The 16,147-nt window shown below is 41.2% G+C and overlaps 1 protein-coding gene across 2 annotated transcripts in view; it reads left to right on the forward strand.

Moving 5' to 3' along the window:
• The window catches only part of LOC311438989 (uncharacterized protein), a 42,441-nt gene extending 34,920 nt beyond the window's left edge, over window positions 1-7,521 (forward strand). For both annotated transcript variants that reach the window (XM_084524123.1, XM_084524122.1), the window contains exons 10-13: window positions 1,316-1,427; window positions 3,737-3,983; window positions 5,124-5,227; window positions 6,289-7,521. In XM_084524123.1, the coding sequence (XP_084380249.1) occupies window positions 1,316-1,427; window positions 3,737-3,809 (185 nt within the window). In that variant the 3' untranslated portion in view covers window positions 3,810-3,983; window positions 5,124-5,227; window positions 6,289-7,521. The remainder of the gene's footprint in view (window positions 1-1,315; window positions 1,428-3,736; window positions 3,984-5,123; window positions 5,228-6,288) is intronic.
• Window positions 7,522-16,147: the final 8,626 nt, after the last annotated feature.

Raw genomic sequence — 16,147 nt, forward strand, 5'->3', positions numbered from 1 at the left:
AATGATGTGTTTTATGTTACTGGTGTCCTGTCTTTTATTTACTTTAGTCTGCTGGCAGGATGTTTCTCTGTAAACATTACCACAAAACACTTAAACAGGAATAAAAGTAACTTTTATGGAAGGAATTTAAAAGTAGTCTCTGGAAAACATGCAAGAACTGCCATGTGGACTCCACATCTTCTTCAAAGTAGACTGAACACAGCAGGAATCTACTACTGTCACCAAAAACAAATCCAAACTGCACCTTTTAATATTTATATAATTGAAAGTACAAATCAAGATTGCTGCCTGAAAGCACTCACATTTCAAGACAGTAAAAGAGTCCAAGTCGCCTTTTCAAACTTGTAATAGAGTATGTAACACCAAATTAAGCCCGTAGTACTGGCATAAACCACCAACATCAGGACAATAGCGCTTACCACATATTGCAAAATATAACTTTCCATTCTTTGGACTAATTAGAAAGGCAGCCAGTAGCACCAGTATGGTTCTGTCAGCATTTCCACAATAAAACCCCCTTTTCAGGGCTTTATAACTTGGCTGTAAAAAATTAGCTTCAGGCTGCAGCTTGGCATGCCTTGGTTCACCCCAGCAGCACGCCGAGCCGTACATGTGGTTATGTGTGTGGTTTGTTGATTGTTTCCTAAATGCAAATTTTCATTGAAATTAGTTTTGCTACTTCTTGGAAGACAGTAATAAAAGGAACCAATGTTTAAATGAGTGCAGTTACATTCTTTGGCAGTCTCTCGTGGCGAGTTAATTGTTAAAAGTATAAATGTTTGAGGTGAGAAGCAAACAGCTTTGTGACACTTTTTTGTTTTAAATTAAACCATCTCAAGGAAAGTTTGAAAGCAGGTTTCTGCACTTGCACATTGATCTTATTTCACAGGGCGTGATCCTGACTTCAAGAGAGACACCATCCAGCAGCTTTGATGGAAAGGACCCAACAAGAGCAGCTCAAATGAGGGTGCAGGTATTCAGGGCGTCCCTGGAACAACTGTGCCACAGGGAGGACTAGCGTACCCCCGAGCTGCAGGGGTGTCAAAGCCATGAAGTGTTCAGGTGGGGAAGCCATTGACAGTTTCCTCCACAGTGCACGTGGTGGTGACAAAGTCAGCCTCTCCGAGGCTTATGCCACAGGAGGACCTGAGGGATCTCTTATAGTTGCGGGTCATCAGCCAACATTCATTAAATATCTGTGTTATGGACCAACACAGTCCATTGGTTAAAAGTGTGGCATACCCCAACCATGCCCACAAACTTTGAAGTGAATTGGGTAGCATCAATAATCTCATCAAAAATTCATCTATTTCAGCCTTACTGTGGTCTGTAGAAATGCCCCAGAGTCAGGATACCTGCTACCATGCAGCTGGAAATACTGTGGCATGGAGAGAGAAGTGGAAGTGGAAAGGAGATCAGAAAGGCTGGTAAGATGGCCATAGCTGGCTTATTTTTTTTTTCAGGTGTATCTTCCTCATTTTCACGTGGTTTAAATTTGTTTGCATGTTTTGATTTTTTTAGTGTTTTTATAACAGTTGCTTATTAAAAAAAAAAATAAATGCAAAAAATACTATACATAGCAGCCAGCTTCACTTCTTCCAGGACAGCAAATAAGAAAAATACTGTAAAAACACATAGGAGGTGGAAAATGTCATCAATATGCACTAACATATTCTTCAAATCATTCTTCAATGTAGTATCATGAAGAAAACTAACAATCCACATCCAGTATTCCTCAATCAATGAACAGTTGAAGATGAAAATTAATATTATAGAGTAGAATAACCAATTATAAGCCAATTCAAAAATCTATTAATCATAGACTCATTTTTGCAAGGGGTGGATGAGATTTGAAAGGGAGGGAAAGAGAGCGATTAAGCAGCCCTGACCCAGCTCACCAGCTTCACGAGCACAGAGCTTTGCCACCACCCCAAAAAGAGAGCTGATGGCTGGTGAACAAGTGGGATATCTGGGCTCAGCTCACCTCTCTGAGTGCAAAAAGCCAGCCGCAAAACTGGCTCTCACACAGAGATCTCTCATGCTCAGGCTCTCCATCAGGTCAGCAGAATTTTGTTCCAGCTTTAATTTTCTCCAAGAGTAGCAAGCCTCTTTCCCTGCCAGGATATCCTTGAACACATAAACCTAATTAAGCCAAGGTAAACTGATCATTAGGCTTTCAAGTATGTGTCTGCTGATGTTTTATAAGGCTAGAGTCTACTTAAAATTTCACCTCCTGCAGCCACCCAAGGTTGACCATGGAAGTCTACTGAAACAACAGTCAAAGGCTCCCAGGTTTCTGTGAGAGCCTCTAAGTGTCTCGCAATTATTGAGGCTGCCCAGACCACTGTAGCTGACATGAGGATTATACCCAAATTTCTTTTTACCCGTTCCGGCTCTGAGGGAGCCCGTGCTCTGAATAGCTGCTGTGACTTCAACCTACGGTCATGGGCATCCTAACAGTGTGCCAGCAAGAAAAAAAAAGTGAAGGGGCACAGGAGACACAACATGCTGATTTAGGCACAAACTGAATTACATTTATGACCTTGAGGACCTGTTTAAATTTTCGGGGTTTTCTCCACATGCAGTAATTATCACACTCTGGCTGTGATCATGCAGTTGCTCATCAAGTGCTGGCACTGATTGGAAAGCAAACAAAATCTAGTGCTCTGTGTCCCCCTTTTCTCCCCTTCCAAACATGTCTCCCCAGCCCAGTCCCAGCACACACAGACAGCTCGCTCTTATGCAAACAGCTCCAGTCCTTCAGGAGTAAACATTGGCCCCATGACCAGACACCTTCTAAAATAAACAAACTGAATGCACTGAATAGAGAGGGTATGCACTGCTCCCTAACCCACTGCTTTCCTGCTGACCCTATACAGGCAACTTTGGGACCACACGGTCCAAAGCTGACTTCTTCAATCCACGTTTAAGACACAACATTGGCACTGCTCGTCCCAGCTTCAGCTCCTTGCAAGTTTAGTTCACGCCTAACTGTGAGGCAGGACCAGGCAGGTAGATGCATGAGAAAAGACCTGGAGGCATTATGGATTGGTTGACAGCCCTGGCCATGATTAGCCTCTGTCCGTCCTCATGCTTGTTTCCCCCTTTCTTATTAGAGACCGGTGAGCAAGAAGACAGGTGTTTTTTCCTGCTTTGAATGCTGCATGCATTTCTTTATGCTTTAGCAGGCCTTCTGTGATAGCAAATATCTCACGTACCATTTTGCTTGGAGAGGTATTTGATCCCATTGTGCTTTGCTCCCACAGTACTTTCAGCAATACTCAACAGCCTGTGGGCTCTGGCCCTGCTTTCTTAAATTTTGGGATGTGCTGACTAAACTACAGGACTAACTACATGCAGGCAGGGACATGGGGCCCAACTCTTTGTGGCAGAAAGTCAGAAAATGAAAGGAAAGGAATGTGAAAGCTTTATCACCACATCCTGCTCAAAAAAAAAAAAAAATTAAAATGTAGCAAATGTTATTATAATTCAGGATTATAATTTATTATTATAAATTATAATTTATGAAAGTCTTTTGTGGATTAGTAGGGCTTTCAGGACATCAGTATCCTTGCTATTATGCTGTCACTTCCCAGGACTATGTGGCCTCCATAGCTTTGTGCACTGAATAAGCACTTCCAAGTATTTCAAGATATCCTTTGTCTGTTTGGAATCCATTTGATCTATTTTATCTGAAAGATGCTGTCTGACTTTCTTTTTCCCTTCCCTTGCCCAGCTCATGTTTTAATGAATCAAATCTGCAGACAGCAGTTCTGATTTCAGTACTTCAGCAAGAGTCTCCTCTATGATTTCTGCAAGGTTGCACACAACCTGACTGAACAGGAACCCAAAGTCTGCTGTCAGTGGCTTTGCTGAGATCACAGGAGTAATGGAAGACAAAAATCAAACTACATCCTGGCTGCACAGTGCTGGCTGCTCGCGAAAGTGCAAGCATCAGGCTGGAATCAGAAGTGGCACAAGAGGTAAGTCAGGGCATGTACCTGTGTCTGAATGTAACTGGTCTGAATTCAGTGATCAGAACTGAAGATGGAGTCTGAAAAGGGAAACATAGCAAAGAATAGGACAAAATATATTCCTTAGATATTCTTCAGCTTCAAATTGTTATTAAATGTGTGCCTCATGCTGAACATGACCCAGCCTGACACAGGCTGGAAAGGGACACCACAGCCTCAGCACTGCCTGTGACTGGCCTCACAACAGCGGGGCTTGAGAAAGCTGGAAAGGAGAGCGGGGAGTTTTTAAAATGTATATATTAGTATTTAAAAATCTCATAATATTCTTCATCAGAACTGAATCATTCAAGCTACCAACTATGCAGACGTATGCGTATATCCATATCTACAAGCAATGTGAATGTAGTTAATAATAATGCCCATTACTTCCTCGGCATATTTTAAACTAAAGACAACTTAGTGATTTGTACTCTTCTGACAGCCAGCAGGAAGCAGCAGAAAATACCACGTAGTGGTATTAGTGCCCTTGCCTGCCTGTGCTGAAATTTTGCATGCTTGTGCTGCACCAGCCCCATCGCCCAGCTGCCACTGCCCACTCCCTGCGTCAGCTTGTCGCCTGTGAACGCTTCCAGGTCACCCTGGTGGAAAACAGGGACTCCGGGGAAGTTGGAGCACTGTGCTAGCTGTGGGTTTGGCCCCCTGTAAAAAGAGGTAGGCATCCTTCCTTTCCCTCGCTTTCTCTCTAACAAGAAATTTCCATCTCAAATGCAGCAACTCATACAACTCTCTTCATCTTTTTTTATCTGAAGCTCTCAGTCTCCTGATGATGAGCAAAAGCTAAATTATACAAAGCAACAGAAAGAGGATGCCAGTTATGATTAGGCTAAATTTAATGCACTCTCCCATGTATTTTAATGCTTTATGTACAGCTATGCATGCAGGTAAAGGGACAGATTGAAAATAGTCGGGAAAATGGAAGGAAATGAAGTTCATAGCAAAAGCTGTGTTTCACCAAATGGAAAGCATTTAAAGACTGGGAATTGCCTCTTTCTTTCACCCATGTCTCCCTCCCAACTCTATCAGCCAACTTTCTGCTAACCCTTCCTCTGCTTTTAGTTATCAACTTGCTTTTTTTTATCCCATTCATAGGAAAAGAAAGCAAGCAGACAAGAATGAAAAACAGAATTAGATAAATATCTGGCAATGTTTCATGAGAAGCATATCCTAGAGAGAGCAACAACAATCTCAATAAGGTTCAACTTTTCTTTTTTGCTTGTTTTAAGGACAGTTGCTTGGCAGTTCCATGTTTCCCATGTGTGCTTTGCAGTTTATATGTAAATGTAAACTTCCTCCCTTGAGAATCACCCCACAAAGAAACAATAATGGGGAAAACTTTGGGGGAGATATTTGTAAATGATAAAAATCTTATGCATCTGTAGTAACATGTTTTGTATAAAGATTTTAAAAGCAACCTTTTTATTTTCATATATATGAAATTTAAAACATTACTTTTCTTGAAACCAGTAACCATACAGATAGGTATGCAGGGATGGGGAGGGACAAACAAACCTAAAGATGACAGATCTGTACAGAACATTGTTAGTATGCCAGATCTTATTACAGAGCAGTAGGAGGCCTTGTACACTACGTACCAGCTCTATGGGGACCTCCATATTTAAAACAAGATGAAAAAAATGTGATTTGAAAAGCCCCTCATGGACAGCCTTCAAAGGCACAGACAGGTTCTGACTGGATTAACATTTATTGACTGTTTAAGCCTGCTTTTTTTGCTTCAGGACAGAGATACACGAGTTTAATTGCAGAGGCTGTTCTGCCAACTGATCACCAGAGTGGCAACCAAAGCTTTACTAATCGGTCCTTCATTAAAGAAAAGTCTCTATTACAAAACAAATTAAGCATGCTCTGATCCTAACCTGCAGGTCCAATGGCATTACAGCAAAGTTTAAGCTGTTAGAGCACTGAAAAACTTATTAAGGTTTAGCGCTGAGATAGCACTTTTGTATTGATTTTACAATACACAGGTATTATGATTTATGGAGTGCTAGTGTCACTCTAACAAGCTGAAGGACACACAATATCATCTCCAACATCATTAAAATTCAGAAGCCTCTAGAACTAACTCATCAACCACTGTACATTGTCACAGACTATAGAGCTGTATTCCACTTGTAAATGCCTTAAGCTTTCTGGACAGTTGTCTTCCTGAATCATTTAATTAAAAAACAGAGAGAGAGAGAGCACCTAAACTCCACATGCACTTTAAAAATTAACTAACTGCAAATGTTTCACACAGGTAACAGAACGGCGCTATTATTTACTATCACCTCTAGCAAAATGAGTTTTTCTGCCTTCTGTCGCTTGAATACTAGGTGAGTACCACGTCTCCTGGAAATACCTGGCTGATCTGAGCTGAAACTGGAAGGCTTTGACACGCTAGCAGAAAGCCATGCATCGTTTTGCCTCACTGTACCAGGCATCTTTTATTTTGCTGAACTTCGGGTACCGAGGCTCAGACCAAAGACGGCCCTCCCTCCCAGGTGCCTACCCATAATAAATAAATAAATAAATAGGACAAAAACCGGTACTGCCCGCTCTGTCCTCCGTGGGACCCCCCGAGCAGCCGCACGGGGCTGGGACCCAACGCTTCGGTCCCGGCCCCGGCCCTGGTGCGCGGTGGTTCCGCGGTGCGCTGGAGACCCCTGTCGGCGCCTCGCCGCAAGCGGGCCTCCGAGCCGTCCCCCAGCGCAAACTTGGTGTTTTTGCAGCCGGCAAGGGAAGGTGCCGAGCGCAGGAACAACTTTGTGGTTCTTCTGGGGATGCTTGACCACAGGAAGACCTCCGTGCTCGGCTTGTTGGACGCGCACAGACGATAATATCTATAGCATTGAAATGCCTCTGGTCTGGCTGAAGAAATTTGTTTTGGTAAAATCCCAGTTTGTCACCCTGAGCTGCACTAAGTAGTTGCTGTTTGTAATTATATCGATGGGAATCCTCACGCTGCTTCTCTCCTGTGGTATAATTCACGCAGCCCACGTGTGGTCACTTAATGCCCACACTACCAAATTGCTCAAAACAAGGAATGTAGAGCTGACTGCATGATCCAGCTGAGTACCAAAACCATTTGTTTTTAATAACACAGTGTGAGATGCCCAGTGTTATATAATATGCATTCCCACTCTTTTCTTTTGCATGGTGATTGCTGGTATTATTTCTCACCTCAGGTCATGAAAAGTATTTTATCATTACTCTATTTGCTATACAAATATAAACAAATATAGAAGCACACGTTCTGCTGATGATCTTTTGTACATGCAGCTCCCCTTACAAGCTGGGGGAATGTTTCATGTGAAAGGACTTCCAAGTCAGGCGATTTGGACGCTAAGCTTATCAGAAAGCAGTGTTATCTGATGAGCTCCAGCGCGTCCTAAATTGACAGAGCCTTGTTATGTGCACAATGCTCCTGCTTAGCATATATGTATTCATTTTTCGTCAGAATTTGGAAATATCTAAACCTTTTTTTTTTAGATCTGAGTACCCTTGACAATATCATTTAAAGTTTTTTTTTTTTTTTTTAATACTCCCTAAATTATTTTCTAAATAAAGTTCAACTCTAGCTTATTGATTACTTTTATCTTAAATGACCCTAAAGCTCCCCAGCTTTACCTCTTACGCTGATGTAAGTCTTAATGCAAGCAGAGCTGTCTCCTGCACAGTAGAAGTACAGTCAGTGTAAACAAGGTCAGCGTAAGTCCACAATATGTGAATAACACTTGGAAGTTGCTGAATGATAACCACCACAGAAGTATAAATTAGCTTTTCCGTCTGCTGGGCATTGCAGTGCCCTCCTTTCTGGATCTCTTACAAATCTACTAAATATCCTGCAGGACTCAAATGGTCCAGCAAAATGCTGCTCCACTGTGCATGGCAGAGTAAAATCTAAGATAATAATTTTTTTTAAGTCATCTTAAAATGATTACAACATATATATCAAAAAGATTGTATGTTTTCCAAATCAGTACAAATATATATCAGTCAATGGCTTACTAGAGCAGCTGGAGTGGTTTATATTTTGTTGCTTATATTTTTAATAGCACCTTATTTAAAAGAAAGGAGGAAAGGGCTTTTCTTCCCAACATTGCCAAAGATGCCTGATTGCAAAATCCAATCAATCCTAACATTAAAATTAGGAGACAGGATCAGCATGAAAGCAATTGCTTTATAAGGCAGCGTTAAGATATTATTGATAGAAAAGCTAATGCAATACATTTTCCTCTGTCACACATTTCTGGCCCAAAGCAATTTGCCAACTAGCTAACCACCTCAGCATAAACACCGGGGAGCCCCTGCTGGGTCCTGGAAATCCCGCTTGTCTGCAAGTGCACAATGTACAAGGAAAATCTCCATAAAGCGCAGTGCCACAGTTGAATACAAACACTCCTCAGGTCCTGCTGTGACTTGGCATACCCCATTGGACAGCTGGAAACTGAGAGGAAAGGAGCTGCTGCCAATAACGTGTTACAAGGGATTTTCAGCGCAAAGTTTCCTGGAAACAGGCAGCGAGTGACATTATTATTTTGCTGGAGGATATTGATGTGATATATCAGATATATACAATGATATGTGGTTGCATTTGTTATATATTTGACATGATATATGGTAAAGCACAGAGTAGTTGTGATATGGTTTGTGTGCTTGGGCTAAGAATTAAAACCTGAAAAAAAGAAAAAAAAATAGAATTTGTCCCAACCTTTCATTTTGCCTAATATAATTCTGGAAATCAGATATTGCCCTAAATGACATTTTATTATGTGTATCAAAAAGATTTAGCTTGCTAAGGGTCATGAATGTGTATCTAACACCTTTGCAGCTGCAGTTTACTGTAGATAGATTGCATACAGTAACTCTTTCATTTTTTCTTGGAACCACTTGCAATGAAGTGCTACCGGCGATCATTAAAAAAAGATTGCTCTTTTTATGTAGCTTGAATATATAAAATGGTACTTATCTGCATTCCAGTGTAAAGAATGCTTGAAAGACAATTCAAAGATATAAATGAAACAGCTAAATTAGGGCTTGGCATACTCTGTCATAATTAGTCTAATGTAACATAATTTTTAATGTAAAGAAGCTACATTTTGTAACTCGGCCTAAAAGCCCAGCATTCTCCGTGTGTTATAATAAATTAATGCAATAAAACCAGGTACACTTATCCCATAAAGCAGCTTATTAACCAGACTGCTAGTGCTGCAAAATTCGACATACAGTAAACAATACTTTTTTTGTTAGAATAATGACGTACAGTTTATTCTTTTATACTGTGTAGCACTTGGGGACCACATCCATTTACCAAAATAATACCAAATTAGTACTGCAAATATTGAAATCAGACCTTTCAGAGTAACCAGTGGCCTAATTTTCTCTTCAATCTGCTCTTAATCTCAATTCATCAATAACACTGCCTTATTATAGGACTTTGACAGCGAGCTAGGGCTTTTGATAAATTATACATCTCAAGCCAGATTTAAAATTTGAAGCTCAAGTGCTAATTATCTGTACAGGCCTAGTTAATAACGAGATTTCTTGTTAAGTATCTGATCACAGCATGGGCATCATTTGTCAAGAACCTCAAGTCTACCTTGGAGACTAGCTCTTCGAATTCTCCCTTGCCTACCATATGTAAAATTGGGATCTTTGTTTCTATAATAACCTTTTATTAGGAAGCTGACACAATGATTAAGTTCGCTGTAGACACATACAATGAGTTAGACAATTACCCTTGCTGCTTTAAACTACTCAGGCTCCTAGCAAGACAAAATAATTAATATTGAATTTTAATTTGATGTGTTCCACATTTAAACCCCAATTTGCAAAGTACACCTGGAAGGCTGCCGCTGTTTCCTTGCAGTTTGTGCTGATGAAATAAAGGCTCCTGCAGTTTGAATGTAAAAGCACAGAAGGCATGATGCACCACAATCACTTCTCAGTGGAGCAAAGAATTTTCTAGCATTAATGGGAAAGGTAATTACCTAGGTCTAACTTTATAGCCTTTTCTCTAATGAAACTATAATCTCCCAGGCCTACATGGTTTAAGCATTTACATGATTTTAACGATTTCACTGCCATAGCAGTTGTCACACATGGTAATATAAAAACTCGGTGCCTTAAAACAAAGATGCTAATTATATTTCTATATTTTTATTATTGAAATAAAACTGGACTGTGTGAAGTGACAAAGCCATAATAAAAACAACCATGCGCTGCATTGCCTAAGTAGAAGGGGGTCATACTTGTTTGCAGGGAAAAAAAGGCACCCAGGAGTTTTCCTGAACGTACCTGTTAACCAGGGTGAGCGGCCTAATTCCTCTAAGCTTTGTCAGCAGGGCAAGGTGTGTGATACACTCTGAGGGCCTTTAGTCACTCCAACAGCAGGCAACACTCCCATCGTGCCAATGTGTAGTCACTCTTTCAGCCATCACGCCCTAGACACGTTGGGTGCACGTGTGGTATTCATGTTGCTGCTGCGAGGTGCAGCGCAGACCTCAACGCCATCCTGACAGCACGGCTTCCACTGCAGCTGGTGACAGCTTCCCACATGTGGATGGATTTAGGCTTTGAATATTTGAGGAAATGGGCTTGGAGAAATGGGCTTCCTGCCTGGAGGTCTGGACAGAGCAGCGATTTGCAGGGTGTAACCTGGAGCACGGTGCCGGATTTTCAGGGAAGGGCTATGCATCTGCTGGGGCTGGGGCGGGATTCCCCACCCAGCACACGTCATCTGCTGGTCTCAGCTTGTGCAGCATCCCCTCTGTGTTTCTCCACTAGCCTCTGCTTTCATCATATTAGATGGCTTGGCCACACATAATGCCATTGGTAAAACCTGCCTTCCCAATGAGCTCAGGTCCAGGGCTGAGCCCTCAGCAGGCATGCTGCCTTGGATCGGACCTGGTAGGGAAGGATGACTGACATCAGCCTTGGCTGGTGTCTGTACCTGAGTGCCTCCCTTCTCCTAATGAGCTGAAGTCATCACTGCTACAATTTCCAGGATAATCTAATTCAATGCTCCTCATCACAATACAGCTTTATTTGCCAAAGCCTGCTCACATCTGCTAACCACAGGCAAAGTTTGGATCCATATCAAAACTGATTTCCTAAAAAGGCAGGTGTGCTCATGCCTAATGCAGATACCTCCTATTTATTATCAGCTTGTAAGTGACATGAAATTATACCTTTAAACAGAAAAATCAGGAGCCACTTTCCTAATAGGAGGGTGAGGCTCAGTGCTCAATTGAAGTGTCAGCGGGGAGCCAGAATTTCCATTTTGTGGAAGTCAGACATTTCCTCTTTACTGAAATGAAAAGACAGAAAGACAGGGGAAAGAAAAAAAAAATAATATATATATATATATATATAAACTATTTTTCTGGCAGAGTTGCTCCTACTTATTTCCTTTCAGCTGCTTATTACACTGACATATATTTTTCAAATATTTTTCCTATGATGTAATATATGATGAATAATTACTTTGATAAGTTTAAAAAGTTTGAGGGACATGCACTAAAACAGTCCATTCAAAATGACATATTTTCACAGTCATCTATCAAAGATTTGTGTGGGGGTGAAAATGACACACACATAAAATTTGTGCTGGTCTTCTTTCATAGTTACACAGTGGAAAAAATACAAATGTGAAGCATGAGTCAGTTTATCTAGATGGCAGCTCCTCTGCCCAAACCTCTTCTACCTGGTGTCCCAAAGCTTATGAGAGAGGTAAGGATCAGCTGTAGGGCTTCCTGGAGCCACAGGCAGAACCTGTGTCCGGAAGCTGAGTTGACTGCCTAAAGCATGCTTCTAGGATGGTCTGAAGAAACAATTCAGAACTAAGTAGTCCCTTTTGGGTCACAAATTCAAGTGGAAGACATTGTAAGAGATCTGGTAGAACAATCTCTGAGATGGGTGTAACAGCCCTGAAGGAAGAGGCCATGAACAAAGAGGTATCACCACTTAATGTGGTGGCTACGCATGGATTTCTACTTTTGTCCCTGTAACTACCTTTTCCCTCTGTTAATGCTCTTTGTGTCAATATAACAAAGACCAGACAAGACCCTTGGTTGAAACTATCAACCTATTTCTTCCCAAGGCTGAGGAGGAAAATATTATTAGCTAACCTTGCACCAAACCAAGAAGCAAAGGAGAAGGTAAGCTGCGGAAAAGTGAGGAGTGCAGGGGATGGTTGTGGGTGCCTGTGTTTCATCCCTTAGGAAAAGCAAGAATTAAAATCACCTTCTCTGTCTCATCTCAAGAGGGGCACTGCAGACCAGAAGGAGATGATTTGCCATAACAATATGCAATGATGGGAGCTAAAAGTTTATTTCATCAAAAACTTAAACATCTCAGCATCCATAGATCAGCATTTACCATTACATATACATTCAGAAAGATAATTTTCCATCCTTTAGGGATTTAATATCCGAAGGGCCTCTTTGAGCTACCTACAAGAAAAAAACCCTTTTATAACAAATTCATGGTGACTTTTTCAGCATATTCTGTGTTACAGTTGCTTTTGTTTTGTTTGCATTAGAAACAAAGTGGCATGGGATTGGTAAGGCAGTCAGCTGCCTATGTTTTCATTGGCACTACCCAATTAAGGAAGGTCATTTACTGATCTTCTTTGACTAATGGGCAAGTTACTTGGAGCTACCTTGCATTTACAATGGAGAAAGAGTACAGTGAAGAAGGCAGGAGAACTTGGTGGGCTGTCACCAGAGAAAGTCTGTGGTGTCCTGACCCCAATGCAGCTGGGAGGTGCTTTAGCACTGCAAGGACACATCTGTGGGTCTGCATAGAGGAGTATCTCTCACACCATGTATTACCAGATACTGGTGTGCATCCCCCCAGGAAACTCATAGGCACACAGCTATTTTCAGTTACCTTGTCTGCCACCATGCACCCTCTTCTCCTAACCCTCTTCAGGTGTACCCACAAGCTGTTTATTGTGAGAAGGATTGCTATGTCCACAAAGCTTCACAGAGCTTAGTATGACTCCTTTCTTCTACTGTATGTTTAGTGGTACTTTTTGGGTAAATGCACAAAGTATGATTTTCTTGAAAACAAGGCAGTTGACTGACCCTCATGTGGTGCAAAATTAAGAGCTAAAAACTCTTGTAATCCAAACAAGCTACAGACTCCTGCATTTTTCCCCACTAATTTGGTCACACCAGAAAGCTTTCACAAGCTGTGCTGTTCACCAGAAGACACATCTTCCACACAGATCTCTGTGTTTCCAGCTCCTAAGCTGGGCTGGATAAGGGGAAAGACCTATTTGTCTCTGTCTCTCTTAGCGCTAAGAAAGAATATGCCAGGATGATGGATATTAAGGGAGAAGCCTCGTACCCCAGTTGTAAGTATGTCTTCACTGGAGAAAAAAAAATATATATATATTAATTTTATCATTAGAAGAGGTTTTATGTTATGGAATTTGTTGGTTGTTTTTTTTTGTTTTGCTTTGTTTTTTCATTTTAAAACACAGATTTACAGTAATGGAGAGATATTAGAAAAGATGCAATATGAAGATGCATTATTAAGATAGTAAGCAATGACAAGTATCTTCCTTAACTACTCTATATAGCCTTGCACTAGAGACACTGCCTAATTAGACTCCACCACTCACCCCAGGGAGGGGAAGCTCTGAGAGCTGCCGCTCTCCTGCTCCTCCCCTTCAAGACATCAGCTAAAAGCAGGCAAAGCAGCTGCTCTGAGCACTGGTTCCTTCAAAGACAGGGACTGAATGAACTCTTTCTACTGCTTACCCTTGATTTATAAATAATATAATTTTTATCATGTTATATATATGTATAATTTCCTCCTTATTTTCTAAAACATCTCAATTACCATTGCTAATGAATACTGAAAGTAGTAGATTCCTGCCTTTTGAAGATGCTTTGGAAACCTTATGCATCATGGTATGAGACGTATGAAAGCTTCTTAGTAGATACATGATACATCTTTGCATAGCTTTTATAGAAAGGAAGAAAATAATCTATTAATAGTGGAATTCAGAAAGGGTTATTTAGATTAGGAAATTCCTAACAAAAATAATTTTTTAGTTTTAGAAGGGGTTCCTTCCAGGGTTCCCATCACAATTAAAAATTTCTTCTGGAAGTCAAAACCAATGTCTGTTGGCACATATAAATGAGGTAATACTCATGCTTATAAACTTAAGGTAGAACAGCACTAGGGTAAAGTCTGTTTTAACTATATGAAAAAATAGTAGAATTTCAACAATATGAATCAATACATGAAATCCACAAATGTTTACTAATGCACACAGGCAACACAAATCAAAGATCTGTGTTTTTCTTCAGACATGCATTGGGTTTTTCAGACATAATATTACCGTGCAATAAAAAAGGCCCAAATCACTTATCAAAAACACTGCCAATGAAAAAACAGGATTGCCACTTTGCTGGTGGTCTTAGCAGATAAAGCAAAATTGCCTCTATACATCATCCTTAAAAGAAAGACAATACTGAAGGGGAAGCTGCCAGAAGGTGCCATTTTCAGATGTCAAGATAAGGGATGGATGTCTGAATTAATGCAAGACTTGTTGCATGTGGTCTGTAGCAGTGGTGCCCTGCTAAAGCAGACAGTAATGCTTGTGCTTGGATGCGTTTCTAGGATGTATAACTGAAAGACCTTAAAAGAAACTTCAGAAAACAAATACTAATCTTCACAATGTTCCTGGGAACAACTGCTGTGGGTTCTTGATGGTGCTGTAAGCAGGTGCTGAAGCTATAGGTTGAAACAATGTAGAGAGCGAATCCTGGAACAGTTATTGGAAAATCCCATTAACCCTAAGAAGCCACTTATGGCCTTCCTGGGATGACGGAGTCTAGGAATGAATCAGTGGTGTCTTTGCAGTGAAAAGACTGTGTAAGGACTATACTTCAGGTAGCAAAGGTAGGAATGTTGATGCCACTGTGCAGGAGAATATGGTCAGAGGGCACTGCAAGAAACAATGACAAAATTAACAGGAATGCTAAGTATGGTAATCGTAGATAAATTCTTCATTGTTGAGGGATTTTTGAAACAGCAAGGAGGCCATGACTTGCTTCAGCTGAGCAAACCAAGCTACCAGGATGACTCTGAGGAGTTCCCATGACGATGTTCCCATATTGCCCGATTGAGGAATTAAAAATATTGTTGCCAGCAGCTGGATTCAAGGACAAGATCTATGTGACTGCTAATCACAAGGGGGTTGTTTTCTTGCAGGTGGGGTTGTTTTCTTGCAGTTGTTTGTCTGAGTGCTTTCGACCAATAATCTTGTGTGAGACACTATCCGCCCCTGATAAATTTGCTATAAAAGTCAGGTTATTTGGGTAATAAATGTAGAGCATGATCTGACCATATTGGTGTATGTCATGACTTCAGCCGTGCTTCCTGCCACATTTCATGTGCAAAACAAGTGCCCGCCAGGGCTTGGCAGGTTTCAGCATATAAGGATGCACGGTTGTGTTGTATATGTATCAAGTGCTGAGATTGCAAGTGTTTGTCTACAAAGCTGGCTGTGCCCTTGGGAGCAAGGAGATAACTGCTGCGGAAGCTGTGATGCAGATCTAGGTTTGCCTGGGCTAGCAGATAGCATCACCCGAACCTCCCTGTTTGTGGCTAGTGCTTGGATTTGCTGGACATGAACGAAGATTGTCTTAAACCTGAGGTGTATTTAAAGGTAGACTTGTACCTGTTGTGGACTTCAGAAAAGGGATGGGAATTAATAGATTAAGATTCCCACAGGTAAATATGCTTGGCTCAGTGTCTGATAAATTAAAATTGGTATTCCTCCAGTCACTAACCTGTCAAAGTTACTCTCCAGTGAACAAACTAAAGCTTCTTGGACGTATCTTTCCAGTGGAAGAGTGTGTCTATAACTGCTTTCCTCCCTGAAGTCTCCACCTTGTTATGTGTTATTCCTCATTGCACAGCCACCATAACATAGAGTCCCTTTAAATTCTCTCGGTACTTGTCCTATTTAAACACCTACAGGGTCTGGAGCAGAGGTGTTTGCCAACAGGATACCGTTTGCCAACAGGATACCTTGGTGTCCTTGTGCAGGGTCTCGGGGCTGCTCACGCACCCTTGTCTGTGTCATCAGGGTG

This window comes from Aythya ferina (genome assembly GCF_964211825.1).
Source record: "Aythya ferina genome assembly, chromosome: 6".
Lineage (NCBI taxonomy): Eukaryota > Metazoa > Chordata > Aves > Anseriformes > Anatidae > Aythya > Aythya ferina.